The sequence below is a fragment of the Pungitius pungitius genome, chromosome 18 (genome assembly GCF_949316345.1).
Source record: "Pungitius pungitius chromosome 18, fPunPun2.1, whole genome shotgun sequence".
Classification (NCBI taxonomy): Eukaryota; Metazoa; Chordata; class Actinopteri; order Perciformes; family Gasterosteidae; genus Pungitius; species Pungitius pungitius.
This window is the reverse complement of record NC_084917.1, coordinates 4,791,945-4,814,179: the sequence shown is the minus strand read 5'-3', so window position 1 is coordinate 4,814,179 and position 22,235 is coordinate 4,791,945. Positions and strand designations below refer to the sequence as shown.

The 22,235-nt window shown below is 47.1% G+C and overlaps 1 protein-coding gene and 1 non-coding gene across 4 annotated transcripts in view; both read left to right on the top strand.

Moving 5' to 3' along the window:
* Positions 1-13,786: 13,786 nt before the first annotated feature.
* trnal-aag (transfer RNA leucine (anticodon AAG)) lies at positions 13,787-13,868 on the top strand. Its single transcript has one exon. It is a non-coding gene; the product is annotated as a tRNA-Leu (tRNA).
* Positions 13,869-14,324: 456 nt separating this feature from the next.
* ctif (CBP80/20-dependent translation initiation factor) overlaps positions 14,325-22,235 on the top strand; it is a 32,713-nt gene continuing 24,802 nt past the window's right edge. For 2 of the 3 annotated variants that reach the window (XM_037485050.2, XM_037485047.2), the window contains exons 1-4: positions 14,325-14,516; positions 20,141-20,375; positions 20,536-20,646; positions 21,835-21,957. In XM_037485050.2, the coding sequence (XP_037340947.2) occupies positions 20,199-20,375; positions 20,536-20,646; positions 21,835-21,957 (411 nt within the window). In that variant the 5' untranslated portion in view covers positions 14,325-14,516; positions 20,141-20,198. The remainder of the gene's footprint in view (positions 14,517-20,140; positions 20,376-20,535; positions 20,647-21,834; positions 21,958-22,235) is intronic. The other variant, XM_037485048.2, reaches the window with a different exon arrangement.

Genomic DNA, 22,235 nt, shown 5'->3' with positions numbered 1-22,235 from the left:
ACTGGGGATATTTAACTTTTCACCTTCTGATTAATATTCATAAATGGAAATCAAAGAGCCTCAATTGAATACTGATGCCTCTTTAAATGAGAGCATCAGTGTGAAAGATTGGCTTCTATACAGTTATCCCCAAGGCTTGTCATCGGGGGGGCGATGGGTAAGTCCTTCAGCGCGGACTCGGGCACGGACGCCGTGGTACCGGAGGCCCAGGCTGTATTTATGGACCCCGCTGGAAGGAAACGGGGCATTCGAACCAGAACTAAAAGAGGGCCTGTTGCATTAAAACAACAGCTTAGAAACATTACCCCTTTTGTCCACAGGGTGCGCAAAATCAACACAAAATGCAAGTTCTTGGCTTAAGTAGCTTCAAGTGTAAAAATGTGAAGCCTGCTAACTTAATATACGCCTCAAACAACTAAAATAACAAGGCAAAATAAAAAATAAAAGTGACCCTTACCTGAAAAAAAAAAGAAATCAAATGAAATCCTTCCACCATTTGGGCAAGTGGACGATGAGAGACAAAAGTGGAAATGAAAGGAACAAAAAAATGAGCAGGTTGCAAACGAAATTGAGTGTCATTTGAAGATCGCCTCTAATGGATAGAGATGATTGAAGCGTAATGTGAGAAGTGCAGCGGTGTACATGGAGGAGTTGATGCTGGACCTTTGTTATCTGTGTGTGTGTCTGTGTGTGTGTGTGTGTCAGGGGGGTAAAGAACAAGGAAGAAAAAGAAAGAAGAAAGGAAGGAAGGGGCATCGTGGGAAAGAACGTCGGCCCCTGCAAACCACTCACGGGGTGCACTTCCTGTCAGTGGGTGCAATCCAGAGGCGAAAAATAAACTCCAGAACAAGACATTGAGTGCAACAGACTGGCTTGTATCAAACAAATAATGAGGCTGCTTTGTTTAATGTTAGGATGGTTAACATTAACATTTTTTTTTTAAATCAACCAGTGTGTATTTCACACAATGTATACCGGTGAGTGAGTCAATGCATTTGTCACTCTGCTCTGTCCATAGCGTGGTAACAGGTGACTCTAATCACATCGCTTCCCTGGGCATCAGCCTGCGGCCGACGGCACCAGAAGCCTCACTGGGACCAGCGACAGGCTTCCTGGTGCCATTAGACGGCAGACACACATCAACCGTCGCACACAAACACGCCCACGCGCGATTTTAGGGCACAGTATTGTGCTGATGCCAGAATTTGAGGGTCTTTCTATTCTGTCGAATGCAATGGAAAGGAAAAAAGAAAGGACCACTTTTTTTTTAAAGGATTTAATGTGTGTGGCACCAGTTAGTTAAGAAGGTAAAGTTTGTTTGCAGAGACGAGTCAAACAGGCATCCAGCACAAGTCGCTGAAAGTCCGTTGACCACCTGCGGATTTGGATGTTTTCACAAAACCGAGATAGTGTTTCTTTTTCCGAGAAGATCGGGTCCGATACCCATTGTGAGTTTTGCTATCTGTTGTTTTTTTGCAGATTGATGTGAAACGGCTCTTGTTTCTGGGTTGGTCGTGTCCGGCCTTCATGAGGTGGGCCTCTTCACTTTGTGTCTGAGTCACACACTAATGGAAAAGATGAGAAAGGATGTGTGTACGTGATGACCCCTTTAGATTAGAAAAACTTGCCGTCAGCATGGCGTGTTTGTGTCTACTTTCTTGATTCCTTGATTGTGTATTTTTAAGCCAAACTGAAGTTTGTATCTGCTGTTGCTCATTAACTCTTTTAAGCTCTCCTTTTGCATTAATAGCGCTTTCTGCATCGATTCTCGGTTCCCACATGAGGATGTAATATCTTAACATTGAGCAATATCTGCCACACACGAATGTCCTACCCGCTGTCTCCCCCCCCCTCTGAACAGCCCACTTGGAGTAATTGATTGAGAAAATCTCATTTGGCGGTGGGACATTTCACTTGTTGCCATGGTGCGCATAGAACTAAGATCTGATTGGGGTTATTGCCATGGCGACGCATAAGCGGTTTGGCCTGATGTCCAGGATGAATCCTCAGAGTAAGCAACCGCTACGTGTGTGTCTGTGTGTGTGTGTGTGTGTGTGTGTGTGTGTGATCAGCATCCTCGTGCAGGTGTATCCAAGCAGAAGCACCGACTCTCACAGCCTCTCACCAGCTTCCCTTTCCATGTCCTCATCTCTCCGCCCCCCCCCTCGCCTTCCGGTGCCTTTTCCTGCCCGCCTGAGAAGCGGAGGCACGGCTGGGTGGCGTTGACCTCGCCCTTCGACCCCCCCCCAGGAGACACTGACTATTGCCCCTCTTCCGACAGTCACCCAGCGCAGCCAGTTATCCGTGCTCGGACCGAAATGGCATCTCAAACACGCGTCTTCTGCCCATTAGCTGTCGCACACCCGAGACCACGGCTGCAGAGGCTTGATGGAACAGCACAGGTTTTGTGGGGGGGGAGGGGGGGGGGGGACCGGAACGACAGAGCATGATGACGGCACCAGTTTAAGCCATCACGCAGCCACGAGACAAGAAAATTATGGAACATAAAGGCGAATTCTTTTTCTCTATCCTTTTCTTTTATTCATCAACAATTGAATACTCATCTAACTGAAACTATTCATTAAGGTCAATGGGAAAATGTCTCTTAATCTTTAAATATGAATAACATTGGGTTGTACTTTATATGGTTATCATGTGTATGTTGTCCATGTCCATGTGAAATATAAAAAGTACTACAGTTGCCTCTGATTTGTGAAATAACAGTATGAAAAAAAAACATTTGAAACTATTTCCCTAATGTTTGACCTCAGCTGATGGACCATAAATGACGGCGAGGAGGAGGAGGAAGAGGAGGAGGAGGAGGACGTTTTAACAAAACATGGAAAAGTACAGTAAGACACCAGAAGTCATCAGTCAAGTGATTCAATAACGTGGCCGCAGCTGCGGATTTCGGATCGGATTTTAGAAATCTGTCAGGATACGACGACAGTGTGCAACATTTCCCCAGTGGGTCGGGACCGGTTCCCTCCCAAAAAACACAACGCGACCTCCGTGATCGGTTGTTCTCCACGTACTGGCACATCTAACGCGGCTCAGGGCGGAAAGAAAATGGTTGCTGAGGGTGCACTGAAATGTTGTTTCAGCGTCCACGTCATCAGACGGGGGGAGGGGGGGGGGGGGGACAGGACGTTTGTCTCAGGATATTCTGAGCACAGAGTGACAGCATGAAGGCCCGGCCTCAGAGAGGCCCGCAATACGAGGCGGGCGGGGAAGGAGGGGGTAGTGATGGCGGGGGTGTCATTACCCGGTGACCTCACGGGGGCAGCGCCGCCTGGTGGGAAAGCAGCACGCGTGTTCCCAGTGCGGTCAAGCGGCTTCGAGGGATGATTGGGGACAAGTCGAGTGATTCTGACACATTTTCCAGCATCACATTCTGAATTACACTGCAGTCGTTGTCTGCACCCTTCCACACGACGACTACTATGACGATTGGTATTTTAAATCATGACATTTCGGGGGAACTGGACATTTTTGTGTTACTGATCTAAGTTTTTATTGCCCGAGAGAGTATACACAGACTAAGAAGATGGAAGGAAATGACTATCGAACGACTGCTCTCTCAATTCCGCGCCTGCGTCGCCCTTTACTCAGAACGCAGCTTTACTTCCCGAAATGAACATATCAGATTCACTTTTGTTAATATTCACTATCGGTGGTTTCCTCTCGGTCAGATAATCAAAACACCCACTGAGACATAATTAACCATTTGAAACTGAGCAATTAGAAACTCAATAGTGGCTGCAGTCGGCGGGCCCCTTAAATCAATAATTGTGGGGCCTTTCAAACAAATTGAACCAAAATGTGTTTATGCATTCACTTCATATACTCAGTGGCACATCACGTTCTGCATTGCAAATGGATGTGCGGGTAATGAAGCTCATGCGGGTGGGAAAAGGCCAATTACTGTAGTGTGTGGTGGCCGGGACTCAAGTGTGCTCGGGCTCCCTCCAGGCTAGAGACGGAACCTAGTAAACACCTCATCAGCTGATGACACACTCACACACACACACACACACACGCACGGGGCTGAAGAGCCTCGTAGTTTGACAACTGTGAGGCACACAAAAACACACAGACACACACACACAAGCATGTATGTTTTAGTCGTGTGCATGTGAACAAGAGACGTGTGCAAAAGCATGCGTTGAAACACCAGAACTAGAACAGTAACCCTCTGCCAGTGGGAGAGTTGGGAGGAAAAGGATGAGGAGGCGGAGAAAGAAACGAGCCAGAGAGCCTTCTTTGTGTCCTCTAATGCTTTAAAGAAATAACTACTTGCTGTGTTTTGATTCCCCTCCACATTCTCTCACCGGATACACAATGAAATCTATAGCTGAGAAAAACAAGGCAGGGCAGAAGATGAAGGAGACGGGAATAGGAGCGGAGGGGGGGGGGGGGGGAACAGGAGAGGCGAGCAGCAGGGGCAGAGGGTCGTGGTGGGGGAGGTGAAAATGAAAAGCGTGCGGGCAGCGTCTTGCACCTCGGCGCAGACTGAAGCCCCTCCCCCTGCCCCTCCCCCCCCCCCCCCCCCCCCTGCCCGTGGTGGTGTTGGTGGCCTGTGTGTGTGGAGGATCATCTCCGGGGCATTAGACATGCACAGGTGAGTCACAGGTGTAGGTAGCCCCACGCGCTGCATATTTCGGAGGCGTCATCATGGGGCGGAGGAGCCAGGGCCGGGTCTAGACAGGCATGTATGAGGGGGCAGCCACAAATCTTGAGGGGGCATTGTGCTCCAGCACCTAGCTCCAGCACCTAGTTTGAGGGGGCACAACATTTATTTGAGGGGGCCAGGCCCCCTCTTGCCCCTGCCTAGACCCGGCCCTGGGAGGAGCGTGTGGCGCCTCCCCCCCAAGGTAGGAAAAATATCCTCCTGATGGCTCCTGGTGTCCAACAGGGAGTGTGGACCAGGATTTAGCTCAGGGGCCTCAACCTGTTGCTAATGCCAGCGCTAATATGTTGTGTTTGGGCCTTGCTCTTGAAGTTTGAAGGAAGAACTGCACATTGGACCCACATTTAAAATGAGTGTTGCGGGGCGTTGACGTCACTGTTAGTGATGCGTGCAGCTTTGTAGAGCAAGATTATGATCCTACGAGCGCCAGACGCTCTGGGAGGATAGTATACTCAGCCTCACGCTAACCTTTGTAATGCTAACAGGTGGATATTTAACGGGTGTTTACCCCCGTTCACTATCGTCCTTATTCAACCCTCGGAGAATAAAAGTCAATCCATGGCATCATGTGGAAAAAGCAAAAGATTGTTGGGAAAACTGCTCATTTATGTGTTTTATATCACACTCTCACTATTTTTATGTGTCATAGTGATGACATGGTCATTGAGAAAGTTCCACTCTTCCCTCTATCTGTGTGCGTGTGTGTGTTTGTTTGTGTCTCTAAAAGTGTGTGTGCTTGTTTCATTCACATCCTATCTTGACCCATGTGACTCAGCATTGGTTTTTGTGGCCATATAATCGGCACATAAACCGTAATCATCTCTCTTTCCAGGCTCTCAACATTAAAGGCCGTTCATTTTTTTTCTACCATGTAATAATAGGGAACATCCAATTCATGTCTTACAACGGCTTGTAACTTTGTACAAATCACATGCCCGTCAAAAAAGCTGGCGCTTCCCCGCCTGGTGGTTGTTTTCGATTGTTTTCCGATTTTTGCGGAAAAAACGTGACCCGGGCCGCAGCAGGAGGACGCGAGGACGCGCGGGAGGAGAAAGAGACGGATCCAAGCGGAGACGGATCAAGGTCAGTGCCGTAGACAGGAGTGACAGGACACCCGTCTCAGAAGGACATTCCAAATAAAGCAGCGAGACGAGAGGGAGGAGGAGGAGGAGGAGGGAGTAATCTCTCTGCCTCACCAGAGGGGAGGAGGGTGGGAAGAGCTTGGACCTCACTGCACACACACACACACACACACGCAAGCAACTTGGCCGGGCCGGGCGGTTAGGTGGGAGGATGTAAGGGAGAGGGCTACACCCTTGTGCGCAGCTTTGTTGTGTGACACATAGACAGCCCACCCTAGCATTCCCACCCCTATATTTGGCCTTGAATACAATTGCAGGTTTCGCCGTGACAAATCGGACTTCAGGCCCGGCGGGCCGAGACGAGGACGAAGGGCAGAAACTACACCAGCAAGGAGGGAAGCCGCGGCAGCGGATGAGCTGCTCGCCGATGGTGTTATAGATAAGGAAGTTACTGTGCAGAATGCGTTGCTGAAGGGCCTTCCTGTGTGGAGTTTAGTGAGCTGGTCGCTGTAATCAATAGGTGTGAATGGGGGACAGTTTTTATATCTGTCACTTCCAGCACATCGAGGTTTATGACGAACTTCACTCAGTCCATCTCTGGGATTACTATTCACGTCAGCTTGTTTTATGATCTCTGAATTTGACAGCCACTTTGGTATTTGTATTTATTTGAATTTCTTATCTAAAGAATAATTTAGAAAACATTTAACGTTTCACCCTTAAATTTTTCAACTGCATTTGAAAACATTTATACAACAAAAACGTTTCAAATGTTTTTCAAAAATACACAAAACTAATTTCAAACTTGAAAATAAAAATAGGGTAACTAAAACTTTTTTTAATAAGATTTTTTTGACCGCACATCCTTTTTTTGCAGATCTGATTAAGTTATCTCTTCATATTTCAAATTTCCATTTTTTTCAAGGAATTATGATCTATGATATTGAGTTGCTTTTGCTGCATGGAACTACAAAGGTGTCTACAAATGTAAAATAGATATTTGAAATGTTATTTTAGTGCACTGGTTACACATACAGCAGCTTTGCTTAAACCATTAAATATCCTAAATTAGAACAGATGAGGAAAAAGATTTACAACCAGACATCTTCTCTGTTCTTTTGTTTATTTTGCTACACTTGTGTTACATGTTTTACCCATGTGTATACATATCATTGTGCAATAGGTGCTTGTGGCTGTGCGTGTAATTATGTGTGTGTGTGTGTGTGTGTGTGTGTGTGTGTGTGTGTGTGTGTGTGTGTGTGTGTGTGTGTGTGTTAGGGTAATTATACAGTAGTGGACTGGTGGCGGGACAGTAAATCAACTGTAGAATGAGTTGGATTGGTGGGCTTTGCCGGCAGCTCTCCTCGCCCTAACCGGTCATCAGGGAGGGATACACTCTCAGAATAAACACTTTGTGTGTGTGTTTGTGTCTTTCTGCGAGCGTGTGTGTGTGTTTGTGTGTTGGTCTTTGTGCATGCATGCTCGTTTAAATGCATCTATGCATACATTGAATTCACTTTGTGTGTTTAAGTGCAAAAGTTTGCACCCGTGTGTGTGTGTGTGTATGCGTGTGTTTGTGCACATGCTGTATGGGCGTGTGTCCGTGCATGAGTGTATTTGTATGTCGTTTGTGTGTCAGTTCCTACCCCCAAACAGGTCAAGAAATAGGAACTCTTGACTGCTGCCTTTCCGCTGGGCCTGCAGCCGCAAAGAGGCTCCACAAGCCCAGAGGGATTGTTTCAGTGCGTCGCTCACACCCTTGAAGCTTTTCCCAAAGTGTTATGGGATGTTTTCTTTTGAGGGGGGGGGGGGTTGTGACAAAAAGACACATTTTCAGGCATGCAGATAGTTTGGGTTGTATATGTAAGATGGCATCTTAAAACATGACTGACTACTAAGGATTCAGAAACACAGGCATGTTCCCGGCATGAGTCACACACACACACACACACACACACAGAGACTGCCCACATGATTGGAACTAGCGGTTATTGGCAATACACACCAATCAGCTTGACTTCATGACACTTTTCACATCAACACACAGCACATAGGATTTTTCCCAAAACACACAAATGTTTCCTCTTTCTCTTCGAAGCCGACATGTGAAACGTTGCTGCGCGTCGCTGTCTCCTTCCACATTGTGTGTCTTTTTGTACCATTTGTTGATGATGAAAAAAGAAAAGAAAAACACAGTTCTGTTCCTGCTGCACACACAGCCCATAAAGCACCAAGCATTTCTCTATGGGGGTGGCTCATTGAAGCCACGACTACACACACAGAGACACACACACACACACACACACACATGCACAGACACACGTGTTAGCAAACAGAAACGCCGCGCTCTTGATCGTGACTTGAGCCACAGCTATATTGCAGCCCCCAACCTCCTCTCACCATGACGACCACGGGCCAACCCCACAGACACACACACGCACAGACACACTCACACACACGTTCTTTGCACACTTTTTTTCTGTCTGGCAGGGCTGTCATTACGGGTCTGGATTTTGGGTGACGCCCCACAGGTGCTTCAATACTTAGTTCCCTCTTTGTCCTGACTCTAATAATAGCAGCCACGTCGCTTTTTAGGAACCAAAATTGTAATAATAACACTAATACACAAATAGGGGAGTAGGACATAGGTTGGATTATGAAATATTTAGGCTAGTTTAAGCAGTACTTCATTTAAAATAGCTTGATTTTGCCAGTTATCAGCCAACGGCGTTCATATAATTTAACGTACTTGGATACAAACTGTATGCACAAAGCTCCCCAGCTGCATACCGTGATCAGTGGGTTTGGGAACCTTGTTAGAATGAACCCAGCAGACTGTGCTGCCATTTTACTTGAAGGCATTTGGGTAGTTTTTTTCTGCACCACTGAAACAGAAATGTGAGCATAGTAAAAGTAGTAAAAGAAACCAAGCTCAACATTAGTATTACATGGCAGGTCTTTAAATTAAGAGGCCTGTGAGCTGTGAGTTCTTACAATGACGCAGGGACGTGAATGAAATAGATATGTGAAAGTGAATACCATAGCAACGAATGTATGTCATGGTGCATTTCCTTTTAATACAATGAAATCATATATACTTTCTCTTTTTTTTGTTCTAGGATAACAATAAAGTTAGAATGTGTTTTGGCATTTTTTTCCTTTATGTAAATGTTTAACCTCGTTAATTGGTGCAATACAAATAACAACCGCATGCCAAATATTTTGAAAAAAATTATATTTTAGCATCTGATAGAACGGACTGCATTACAGTGATTTCAGCCTAAAGGCAAACACGCACTTGTGCACACAGACAAAAGAAAGTGTGTTCTTTTAAAAGGTCCAGCGGAGCCCACAGTCTCTCAGCCGTGTGTGGGATGTAGTTTGGCTGGGCATGAACGCACAATAACCAGACACACTCCTTTTCACTTCCCCCTTCCCAGACAAGACACACACACACGCACACAACACACACAAACAGATGTTATGTTGGATAATGTTAACACCCGACTCTGACCCGGAGGCACCTTGTGCTATCACTCCGTGCACTGTACAGTTCAGACAAGGTCAGAGATTTCTGCTTTAACAACCCTGCTTGGAGTCCTCCTGCACGCACACACACACACACACATGTATATACACGCACACACAAGGAAAGTGTAACCATGTAGCTTTATTCAACAAAGTAACCTGCATGGGAAAGCCAGTTTGGAAGAGAGCATAGCAGACCTCCTTCATATCAGTAAAGAGGAGACAAGCCAGACAAAAAGAGCATTGATAAGTTGTTCCTGAAAGGCTTATCCAATGGGACCTTTAAGTTTAGATTTAGGTTTAAGCTAAGTGAACAAGTATCACAGCATGCTTTCCCAAAGGAGATCAAATATACAATTGTTACAAAGGGTTGTGAATGCAATTCCTCACTTTCATTTTAAACGTTCCCCTTGTCTCCAAATGGCATAAATTACTCCAGCAATGAATCACATCCAGACAGCAATAATTCCACTACTTAGCTCGTGAATGAGAAAAAAATAGACTGCATCAAATTGTCAAGCGCATTGACATGGGGGAGAAGTTATAATGAGAAATATCCACAGGCTGAGGTAGGATGTAGGAACAGGAAGTTATAATAAATGTAAACAATCACACGACTTCGTATTGGGCAGCGTCTAAAGTGGCTGCATGAGAATATAGATCTGAAAGGTTTGTGTCTCCCCCCTCCAAGGAGGGAGAGGGAATTAATATATTTTAAAGATTTTATTTATCTACCTTTTAAAATTATTGTATATATGTTTGGAGGAGAGCCAAACTGTTTTGCAAAAGGTTTTTTACCATATTTGCTAAAAAATGTATAATACAAAAAGGAACGTTACTCTTGGACTGAAATAAAACTAAGTAAATCATTTAAAATAGTATGTTCTGAATGATAAAACTGTTGACTCGAGGGTCAACTTCATCTCTTAAAACAACCCAGTTAATTATTGTTTTGCAATCACAAGGTCTTTCCGTGAGAGAATATTTCTTCTCACGTCCAACTATCAAACTATTCTTGAAGGTCACTCAACTGTCTCTCCCTCCTGCACCTGATATCATTATCACCCCCCCCCCCCCCCCCCCCCCGAAAACTCCAACCCCCCCCTCCATCCATATACCTGTCACCCTCCCTCTTACCCCCCGCTGCCCATCACCTCTCCCTCTGGTACCTGACACATCTCTCACCTCTCCGTCCTTTTTTTTCCCTCCCTCATCCCTTTACCCCCCCCCCGCCGTCTTTTCTCTCTGCATATCCGTCCCCCTCCGTTCTCTCACTTCAGCCCCCTCCGTACCTACCGCTGTCTCCGTCCCGTCCCTCCGAGCCCCTCCCTCTCCGTCCCTCTCTGACACTCTACGTGTTGCTGGTGAACTTCCTTCTGTGTTCCATCTGCCCTCTTCCCACCTCTCCCACTCCCTTCCAGCAGACCCACCTACTCAACGGGTGCTCAGCGTACAGGCGGGAGCACACACACACACACACACACACACACACGCACGCGCACACACACACACACACTGGGCCCGGAGATGTCAGCGCGCTCCTCAGATGGGCCTCAGACGGGGCCCGCGCTCTACTGCGGTTCAACAGCAGGGGGAGCGTCAGGCTGCCGAAGGGTGTGTGTGAGAGGGAGAGGGGGGGGAGGGGGGGGGGCTGGAGAGGGAATCTGAAGGACAACGGGTAAACAATTTTGATATGGGATTTTCTTTTTTTTTCTTTCTCACTATTAGAAAATAATTATTTTGCAGCTTCAATATGACCTGTTTTTACATTACCTGTTCAGCTGCAGTTCTTGAATTTTTTTTTTCAACTACGTATAGTGGACTCGTCGATCAGTCAATGAGAAGAGAATTAATTTGATGATTTTCATGAATCCATTAGGAATTTTTTGTTATTATTTAAATGCAAATGTCAGCTTTGGCAGCTTTAAAAACTGTCCCAAACCAAACTAACCAGTCGATTCAACAATTATTTATAGGGGCATACCCACATTTACAATTGCTGTCTGTTTAAAAAAAATAACAGTTTGAGGTTTATGAACTTAATATATTTGTAATGCAACTGTTACGGCTCAAAACAGTTGTCACAGTGAAATATGGATCTTAAAATGGTCCAGGGCAGGGATTTAAAAAACATAATAGTGTTTTACAGTCAAATGTGTTTCAGTGTTAGAGTACACAGGGATATTATGTTGCGGTAGATCGCATTGGTCGAGTGGTTTTGTGAATTCCTTCCCGCCCCCTGTATGTGTAGGTACACTAGATCTTACAGCACATTATAACGGCAGCGCTCAGAGCACCACGGCCCTATGATCTGTCTACTGCCCCCACCTGCTGGTTAGAAAGCATGTTTTCGTGTTTATTTTCTGAGCGTTGATGTGTGTGTGTGTGTGTGTGTGTGTGTGTGTGCGCGCCTGTGTGTGTTTTTTCCACCCACTTGTGTTTTGGTTGCCGGTTTCCTAGACATTTCTCCCACACTTATCTCCAGCACCGATCCGACCCGTTGGAACAGAAGCACGGGGGGGACCACGGCATCGCCCCAATGAACTTCACAGACTGACACTAACAATCCCTTTCCCTGTTAATCCCCCCCCCCCCCCAAACACAGTGCAGTAATAAGAGCTTGATTGGGCCAGTGGTGTTTTGTATCACTATTGTATCATTATAAACTGTTGGCAAAGGCATTTGACTGAGATCATTATACTTTAAGATAAGTATGACCTTAATAGCTCACTTACATACACATCTCACACACAAATATTAGACTCTTACACAGTGGGTGTAGGAACATAACGTAAAAAAATGTTTTTGATGGGGAGCTTATATGAAGCATTGCAAAAATCAAAGTGTTGGCATTTTTAGAACAATGGAATGATATAGAAGTTCAGCTTTATGGTTTCCTTGGTAACAGTGCAAAGTACTTACTGACACGTACCGACTTTTACACTCCAGCTTCACACCAGCCTCAAATCTGCAGTTCAATAGACGTGTTCATTTAAAACAGATCTAAGATTGGTAAGACAAGAGGCTGAGAATTATTTCTGTGTGTTTTGTGTGTTTTTCATGTCAAAGGAGGAAGAAGATTTACAGGTGAGCTGGTGTCAGAGGAGATGACAGAAGGGGAGCATCTGCACAGTGAGAACGCACAGCGGTATGGGAGGGAGATGGAGGCATGTGAGGCCTGCAGTGCTGCGGGCGACGCGGAGAGGACAACAAGGCAATTATGGGATGACTAAAGATAGATGTTTTAGAACTGGGCGAGGGACTGGGGACGATGGGGGGGGGCTGAGGAGAAGAAGAAGAAGAAGAAGAACGGGGTGGGGGGTGTAGTAACCTGCTGGAGTCTCCATCACGCCGTGGTAGTTAATCAGCCTCTGGCTGTGGTGGCCAACGTGTTTCGCAGCCATCTGGAGGAGGAGGGAACAGTTTCTACTTACAGGCATATCTGCCTCGTTTTTTTTTTTAGGTCATCTGTCACTGTATTGTGTACCTTTCTGTCTGTGTTATGTGCGTCAGGTGTATGTGTGAGTCAATATTTCAGTCAGCATATTGACTACGGACCCAGATAAATCCCTGTGTTATTATTCACAATATGTGATGCACACACAAACACTCCAAACCAAAACATTTGAGGTGTCTGCTCCTCCGACGGAACTTTTATCAGCATCCACAAGGGGTCATGATTACATTGGACCGATGCTTCAGAAAGTTTGATCTGATCTGCAGTCATTTACTTCCTTTCATTTGTTCAGAATCTTTGTTAAGCACAGGTTGTTATTTGAGGGCCACTAGGGCCAGGATTTTAGAATTGTAAATGATACAATTGTATAACATGTAAGACATCAATGTGATACACACATTGTGGTGGATTCAAGCCCATTACACAAAACTGTGAAGAATAGCTCAGTTAGATATAGTACAGTTAAAGTCCACGCTTTAAACAATTATACTCACTATTACAGTCAGTCTCTAACCTCTTCATTTTTATAAATCATTTTAAAAATGGTCTTATCTTTTTGTGATGTAATTGGTTATTTCCAGTGGTGGAAGAAGAATAAAGCTCCTGCATTCACTTAAGTAAAACAAACAATATTGGCCTCAAAATATACTTAAACTTAAAGTACACTCATTATACCATAAAGGCCTACATCACTTTCAATTTGAAGCTCGTAAAGGTGCGGCTAAACTCAGCCTACTTTATCTGCATAGCTTGTGAATTGTTCCCAGAGGTTCATTAAAGTTGTTGCCTAATCTTATCATCCTGATTTGTTTCTTGATAATATTAATTAGCTGCAATGTGACTAGTAACTCAAGTTTCCAAATAAATGTACTGAAATTCAGAATATTTTCTTCATAAATGCAGTGACGCACAACTATAAAGTTGCAGGAAAGGGCAATAAATAAGGAAAGTACGCTTATAAATACACTTTAGTACAAGTACACTTTAGATGTAGTAATTTGATTTTAAAGACTGGGCCCTCTTCCCAACGGTAGCGTGGCCGAGCGGTCTAAGGCGCTGGATTAAGGCTCCAGTCTCTCAGGAGGCGTGGGTTCAAATCCCACCGCTGCCAGAACTTTTCCACGGTGCGTACACCAGGGAGGGTGCGCCGGTAACCGAAAGGCTTGTTGTTTCGAACCCCGGCTGCTCCGGTGTCCCTGTACAAGGCACCCAACACCCAACTGCTCGGGCCGGGCTCCTTTCCGCCAGCAGCACACTGCTCCCACTGTGTGGCGTGTGTTTAAATGCAGAGTAGCATTCCGTTGTCTCACTACTTGTACTGTGCAATGACAAAGAAATATGAACTTTCACCTCAATGGATCGGGGGGATTATGTGTGATGGGCTCAGCTTTGACTTTAGAACTCCAGAAATCAAAGTGAACTTTACTAAAACAGCAGGCAAGGGTCAGCGTGACACGTCCAACCAGTCATTCATCTGGCATCTTCTCAAGCGACGCTCACATTGACACTGGACTCCATTTCCCACAATGCCTCGCTCTTCGGTTCACGTGTCACCGCTGCCAGCAAACCGGGAGTGAACGTCACATTCCTGCATTCCCCCCTTTCCTTTGGACGTCGGAGTTATAGCTGCCGCTAGATAGCTAACCCTCTTCCCCACTTTTCTTTTGGGGGAGGAAAAAAAACAACAACACCCATGACGCGGCGGGTCTGATCTCAGGAGGAGATCCCGGGTTCACCAGGAGGCCGAGTCTCTCTTCGGGTGAGGATTTATCCCATTTTTAAGCCGGGTGAAGGTGGCCGTCCGTGGCCACGACCGTGTTGACCAGCGTTTTAAACGACGCGCTGGGTCTGCCGCCGAGTTTCGCCGGCCGCGAGGGACCCCTGTTTTGCGGGGTGTTTTTTGGCCTCAGCCCCCCGGCGGACCTGTTGACGTTAGCGCAGCTGTCAGTGTGTGGCCCGTTGTTTACCGTTGCACTTAATAACTAGCTAGCATTAGCACGGCTGGTTAGCCGCAAAGCTCGCGTCACCATTGTTACCGGCTCGCACGCGGGCAGTCACGGCGGGGTGCGGATGAGAGAAGGAGGAGGAGGAAGGAGGAAGGAGGGGGGCTCCCCCAGATGTGCCTTTAAAAAGAAAACTTCCGTGGACAATGCGGGTGCAGCGATCGCGTTGTCCCGGCGCACGTCCCGTGGAGACACGGCAAGGCTAACGGACACACATACACACACACACACACACACAGAGGGGAGTAGCGTCCCAGACAGCATGGGCGTGGTTTGTGAGTGCAAAATAGAAAAGGAACGATGGAAAAACTGTAGCTAGGGCAGTGATGGGTTCGTCGTGGCCAGCTGCAAAGGACACCTTTTGCGATCTGTCCGTTTTCCGGTAACGCTGTCCCCGCAGGACAGGTATGCCATTGTCCCTTCAGAGAGTCAGATAGGAGAGCAGCTGTGCATGCTGCAGATCAGCTGCCTGGCCAACAAAACAAAGAGGAGATCACAGCTGCTGCTGGTCTGGGGCAGGACAGCGAGAGACTCACTGATGAGACAGTCCTATGTGACATGTCTGAGGAAAGGTAAAAGGTAAAGTAGGAGCCAATAGAAACGGTTGTATTTGTTTTGCATGTTGTTAGTACTTTAGTACGGGATGGGTCAAGCCTGAACCAGGTTGAAAGCATGCTGCAATCAATGCAACTGCAAACCCTTCATTGTATGTTGAAAGTTAAAACAGCACTAACATGAAGTGGTTAACAGGAGTTGTGCCTGTTTTTTTTGTTTTTTTTCCCTCAGTTTTAGCCGGTTACATCATAACATTTTGGACATTCCTGCGGTTCAGTTGCTGATTGGATCAGAGTGACTCTAGTCAGGTAAAGGAATGTTTGCGTGCTACCACAGGTCACACCAGAGAGACCCTCCTGATTTTAAAGTGACAAGAAAACCAAGACCAGGCACTGCCTGAATTTACCTTAAAAATAAAGCTTTTTCAGAGGTGGGTGGAGAGCGAATTCAAAACGCCGTACGCTGAAGAAGTCAGCCGACTTGTAAGTCCAGTTCAGCAAGTGTCACTATTCATTGACAGGAGATGGTTAACATGGCTTAGTGTCTGCCGTCTGACTTGTACCCAGACTCCTCATGTCATTCAGCGACCTTCTGTAACTGTTTGGTAAACATGTATTCATCTGGCAACACGGGCAAAAGCATGTAGAAACCCACACGATATGTGAGGTTGTAACAGAGGCCAAGATTTAGTGACATGCTAATTCACAGAGGGACTTTGAATCTTTCATGCGTCTTGCATTATGTTGTGATAGTGCCATGCGGAATGGTCACAGTCACAAAATATTAAGGCCAAAAATAGGATTAATCACGTAGGGATGTGCATGGTGACTGAACTGCTTACAGGGGGGGACATGTGAAGTTCAACAATATCAAACAATAGCTGCGCCCTCAAAGTGCTGCTGATCTTTACACCCGGCCCCCCCGAAATACGGCTTCGCTTGGCCCGTCTAAGCAGAGTCAGCGCAGTGTCATCATCGTGTCCGGGCCCAGCGCGCAGCAGCGCTGATTGAGGCGGTGAACTCTGCCCTCGAAGGCACTGCGGCGTCTGAAGGATGACCGAATCCTCCCAGAGCAGCAAATGTCGACGCCTTCTGGTTGTGCGGGGGGGGGAAGTAGCAGCAACGGAGCTCCTGCCCGTGCGTCTCACGTTCAAGCCAAGAGGCCAAAAACACGGGGCCAAGTTTGGGGCTGGGACTCCCCGTCCAGGTAAACGCTCATTACGTCGCCTGCAACGAATGGATTAACGGATGGGTGAGTGAGTTGTGATCCCAGACCTTGAGCAGATGTTGAGGAGGACACATGAGCGGACGGACGGCCTGCCGCTCAGCGGTGGGATGCGCCGGTGGTTCTCCGCCACAGAACCGTTGTCGCGGCATTTCCGTGGCCGGCCCCTTTTTGTCCTCGGGAGTCACTCGTTTTGTCGTCGTGTCGTTTGTTCAAGCCGCTGCAGCTCAGTCCACGACCAACCTTTTGTTGCGTCCTCTTTTCACTTTTGTTGTCGTTCGGGTTCGAGGGGCCTCAGAACTTCTACCCACCCTCCACACACGTTGCGAGGCCCCCGGGCAGATGAATGGCGGACCCTCACTCATTTGTGTTATGTGGGGCATTGTCAGGGCTACAGTCCTACACCATTTCATGGGCTCAATGCTCTCCCATTAGGGCACTAAAGGGGCATGGGAGGGGAGGGGGGGGGGACAATGGGGCTATTGTTTTTTTGTGCACACACACAGTGTACTACTCGGCCATCCTTGCTGGTTCGTTCCTCTGGATTCAGGTCATTCAGCTCCAGCTGTACGAGTAAACACATTTACACCCAGCAGCTCGCTGCAGCCAATGGGAGGCGAGAACTGCCACAGACTCCTTTTTGAAGTTGGTTTGCAGTTTTGTCCCAAGTCTAAGACGCTATTGTCCCCGGTGATACTAAATACTAAACTACTAAATACTAAAAGGCAACGTACAGGACGAGGTTAAAGATTCGCATGTTTAGTTAGTCACATAGCGCAGCTCAAGGCGCTGAAGGACAGCCTTTTGAATGGTTCTTAATTATCGCAGCGCTACTTAACCTTTCACACAGCGGCCTTTAATGCATCAATGCGCACCTCCTGCTTAACGCACATTCACCATTATACAAAGAGCCGAGAGTTTGCCGCTCCTATTGCTTTTAACCTTCTCTAAATAGACCACTGTAAATTCTATTGAACGAGTGTTAGTTTGAAAAGCCACCCAGCCAGTCGGTAGTAGCATCAGATCAGGGGAGTAAGCAGCTCCGTTGACTTGGACTCCCACTGGGGAGACTTTGTCTCAGGATCTGCTCTGTTTGGCTTGTGTGGATTATGCTTCTTACAGTTTGGCTTGTTGTGTAACCATATCAAAGGCTGCAAATCTCCGGTGGCTCAAAGCTTGTTTAACCTGGTCACGGTACATGTTGTGTTGTTTTACTATGTCTACTGTTGTGGTATTGTGCTTTTGGAGGCCGCTATTTTTAACAGCTCACAGTTGTTGTTTGTCCTAATGCTGCAGTTTTGTGCCAAACGGACCGATTTTTTTTTGTAGAAAATGAAAGGTATGAAAAAAATATTTTTTCAAAAATCCCATTTAAATCGTTGCATTTACAAATGGGCCAATTAGAATTCATCTTATTTTATTCACTTAATCCACAATGCCGACGCAAAAAGACGGAATGAAGCTTATTTTTGATAAAATGATACAATATTGATTTAGTCAAAAAGCACTGAACATCGCACAATGCAAAATGTCACAATTGTTCATTTTCTTTGCAGTGATCCGTGCCTCCGTGTTAATGTGCTGCGTCGCGTCTTACACTCTGGGTCTATTCCTCTGCCGGTGGCCTCTCTGCTTTCTCTCAGCTTTGTTTTTCAGACCCTCTGAATCTCCTGACTCACGTCTCTGAATGCTTCAGCGGTACAAATGCACTCGCCTCGCCAGTTTTCGTAGATTCTAAACCAATGCGGTCTAAAAAGAAAAAGACGGCAATGAACTCTACCTGCAGTCAGTTCACATTCAGCCTTTGTTGGAACTGTCACAGCGAGTCTAATATGCAGCGATAGTGGCTGCTTCTGTTACATTGAATTAGGGCGGAGACAGGAAAGAGCAGGGGACTGAAGGATGTAGTTTGAAGGGGAAGGAGAGTGGGACAGACGCACAAAGATGGAATGGGGGCCGGGGGGGAGGGGGGGGTGCATAATGGGCCAGTTTAACAGACGGACCAATTGCTAGGGGCCACAGTCAAGTTAACCCAGGACAAAACTTCCTCTTTTAGATGCTCGCTGCGACAAACCGCTCCATCGGTTGGACCTCCACCTTGTCTGAGCTTCTTCAAGGCTCCCACTGCTCGATTCCAGCTGATGGTGCTCTTTGACTGATGAAAACAGGGAATTGGGCCGTAGTTCTTCAAGGTTTGTGTTTGGCCAATGCGAGATGCCTTGTGATGCCGTTTTAAGCTCCTGGGCCCCTGCAGCTCCCTCCCTCATGTACACTACAGCAAGGAGCTTTTTGGACTCTCACATGAACATATTTGCGGCACTTCTAAACTCAATAAATGTCATCACACAAGGAAGGCGAATTTGTTCTCCCCCACCTGAAGATCACCGATGTTATGGCCGTGTAGGCGAAATATCGAATACACTGGCAAACCAAAGCAGATGTCACCACCACCTCGGAGCGGTTTGTTACGAAACACGGCAGCATAGAAAGGACTTTGATTCAGGTCTATGATGAAGACACAGAGCCAGTGTTTGCTCTGGAGGTTGATGACGATGCGCGTGCAGGCCATGTGATGTGTCGGTCTTCCTGCACAGTGAGCACGTGTATAAATATACTGCTATATGATCTATACAAATAATAAGAAATGACAAAAAAGGCCGCGATGTAGAAAAGTGTGCTATGAAGGGACGGATCGATGGAGCTATTGGCAGCAGCTTCCCCCTCAGGCAGTTATTCTATAGCACATGTCAAGGACAAGAGTAGGGCATCTGACCGAGCTGCAACCCGCCACCAATAAGCATCCAACCTGTCGTTGGAGCATCCGGACTGCTGTCTGCTGCTGAATGCTCCCCCCCCCCCGTCCATTCAAACTGTGCAGTGATCGCCCCACACGGCTCAGCCACAGGTTGCAAAGTATGCAAAGGTTAAAGCAATATGCCTCAATGCAGGAGAAGGCACTACCCTGCCCGCTGTCCTGGAGCTAGAGGCTGCTTCCAGTCCTCCCGGGTGCTCCCCTGAGTCGTGGTCCTCCAACGAGAGCATTTTCTTTTGGCAATGCTACCTGTAGTTGTTAACATCATTGAGAGCGTTGATGGTGATCTATTAGACTTTGTTGTGTTGTTGATAGGATGCGTGGTCCAGCAGGAAGACCCTCTGTTTAAGTGCACACGGCGAGTCGCCAGGACTCAGACGATGGCTTTCCGCGTGCTCCGGGGGCAATAAATCCTCTTTTGCATAGCGGGTGACCGGGCCATGATGTAAAGGAGCTTAGCAGCAACAAGACAGCCCGGGCAGGAAGCCGCTCTCCTGTTGGCCACGGGTCAGGTGATCGCACACAAACCACGGGACGGGCGAGAGAGAGAGCCCCGGCGTGCGTGGGAACAGGTGGCAAAACAAACCAGGGAAATGGACACGAGAAGGTGTGTGAGCGGCGTCAGAACAGATTGACATAGGGCGTGTGTGTGGCTGGATTTGGGGAATCTAAACACTCTTCGTCTGGTTTACTGTAGGGTTAGGGTTCGAACACGGGTCCGGCGTTCCCGTCCCAGCACGCGAGTGCTCTAACTTGGTCTCCGTGTCTCCCTCTTCCTCCCCCGCGCAGGTCACGTTCCTCCTCCCCCCCTCCCCCCTCCCACACCCCGCCAGCCGGGGGGGTTGCCATGGAGAACTCCTCGGTGGCGTCTGCGTCGTCCGAGGCCGGGAGCACTCGCTCGCAGGAGATCGAGGAGCTGGAGCGCTTCATCGACAGCTACGTGCTGGAGTACCAGGTGCAGGGGCTTCTGGGAGACAAGGCCGACGGAGACCTGGACCGCGACAGCGACGTCAAGGTGCCGGAGGTGAGAGCTTTGCTCCAACAAACTGTTTTTAAGGTGGAGTGGCTAGGCAGAGCAAATCCAGAGGTTCCTCCATCAGACGATGTCAGGGGAACTTGTGAATTCAGTTTTGTTTATTGTTTTTGTTTGCATTTAAACCCCCGCCCCGCCCCCCTCCTTTTAGCAAATGACGGCACCTTCTCCACCTATTTCTCTCCACCAGTGGACAGATGATTGTGACTACAAGAAAGATGGCAGCTGGACGTCTTCAAGGGGAAGAGGCTCAACCAAGCGCGTGAGTTTGTGTTTCAGGCTCCTGCTCATTTTAAAAGGTGATCGTAGATCAGTGAGTGAGTAATGCTTCATTTAACAGGGTTTATTCCCCCTAAGGAACCCCAGACTGCAGCTTAAATCTGTCTCTTTGAATCTCTACTGTTGCACTCGCCACACTTCCTCCTGTGACTTTATCCCTTCTCCAAGGCTTTCTTTAAACAGATCTAAAAACCTTTAATAAGACTGTCGTGGTGTCATTAAAAACTATGTCAATGAATAACAACATCACGTCACACGAATGTAGATGACGAGCCGTGGAGCGCGTCGAGCTTGCAAACAACATGGAGCTGGTAAAACAACTCGAACGACCAAAAGCTCAAAGCTAGGTATTTAATTGAAGGATGATGTTTTATACCCGTTCAAGAAAACATACCAACGCCATGCTGCGGCTGGCTTTACCCCACGATCAAAACATTCATTAAGACTTCTTCCGATGCCAGACTTGAGTTTCACGCGTGCTGTTCCACTACTTGCATCGTGGCTGTTGCCGTTTGTCTGGTTCTGTGCTCATGCGGAGCCCCTCGTCACTGGGATTGAAGCGTTTTGTTATCAGTGGGTCATTGGAAGGGACGCTGAAGACAAAGTATGCTCTTAATGACTACCGTGGGACACTGTGAGCCAGAGCCGGTAATGAAATAACCCAAAATGACTTATCAGTCAGTTGGTCAGGTAAATATCTAAATATAAATCTCTCTCTCTGTGTGAGTGTGTGTCTGGTGTGATTCACCAGGAAGCGAGTGGTGAGGCAGCATGTGTGAGAGGATCAAAGAGCAGAGTAAGCCAAAAACTAGGAGGGACTGTAATTAAAATAAATATTATTAATACATTTAATTAAAAAAAATGGGACTCTTAGTTTTATTTATTTTTAATTCAGCTCGACGTTTTAAAAATATCTAAAACAATTCAGCGATAACGGAGTCAAACATTTGGCGGCGCAGATGGGAGCTGTTCTCTCACTATTCTGTGCCCTGAGGTCTTTTGTTAAGCAAAACAATACCCCGCATGCCTCCGCTAGTATGCTTTGACACTCAAATGTTGTTTTCGGGTGACCGAAATACTTCTCTTACTTTGACGCTATTCAAATAAAACGGGTATTGAATGAAACGGCGTCCCTGGTCCTTTTCCCTTGTCCCCTGTGTCCACCCCACAGGACGAGTGGGAACACAGCAGCAACGGCAGCACCTGCTCGCGGCCCAGCTCCGGCTCCAGACCCGGGTCCGGCTCCCGCTCCGGCAGCAGGGGCAGAAACAACCAGTTCACAGGCCCTGCCATGGTGGGTGTGTGTGCGTGTGTGTGTGTGTGTTGCTTCACTTGGCATCTACTGCCTTCTACCGCCACGTTCCCTCAGGGGTGCTAAAAAACAATCTAAAAGAAATGAAAGTCTTGGGGAGGCTTTGAGGTACGAATACTTTGTATTGTTCCATGTGGAGTCTCCAGCATCCAAAGATGTTCTTCCAAAAATCAAATCTGCAATCATAACTTCACTGTTTAGGGGACACTACATTATTTTTGCATCACTGTTCACAGTTTGACCTCTAATTGACAACAGTA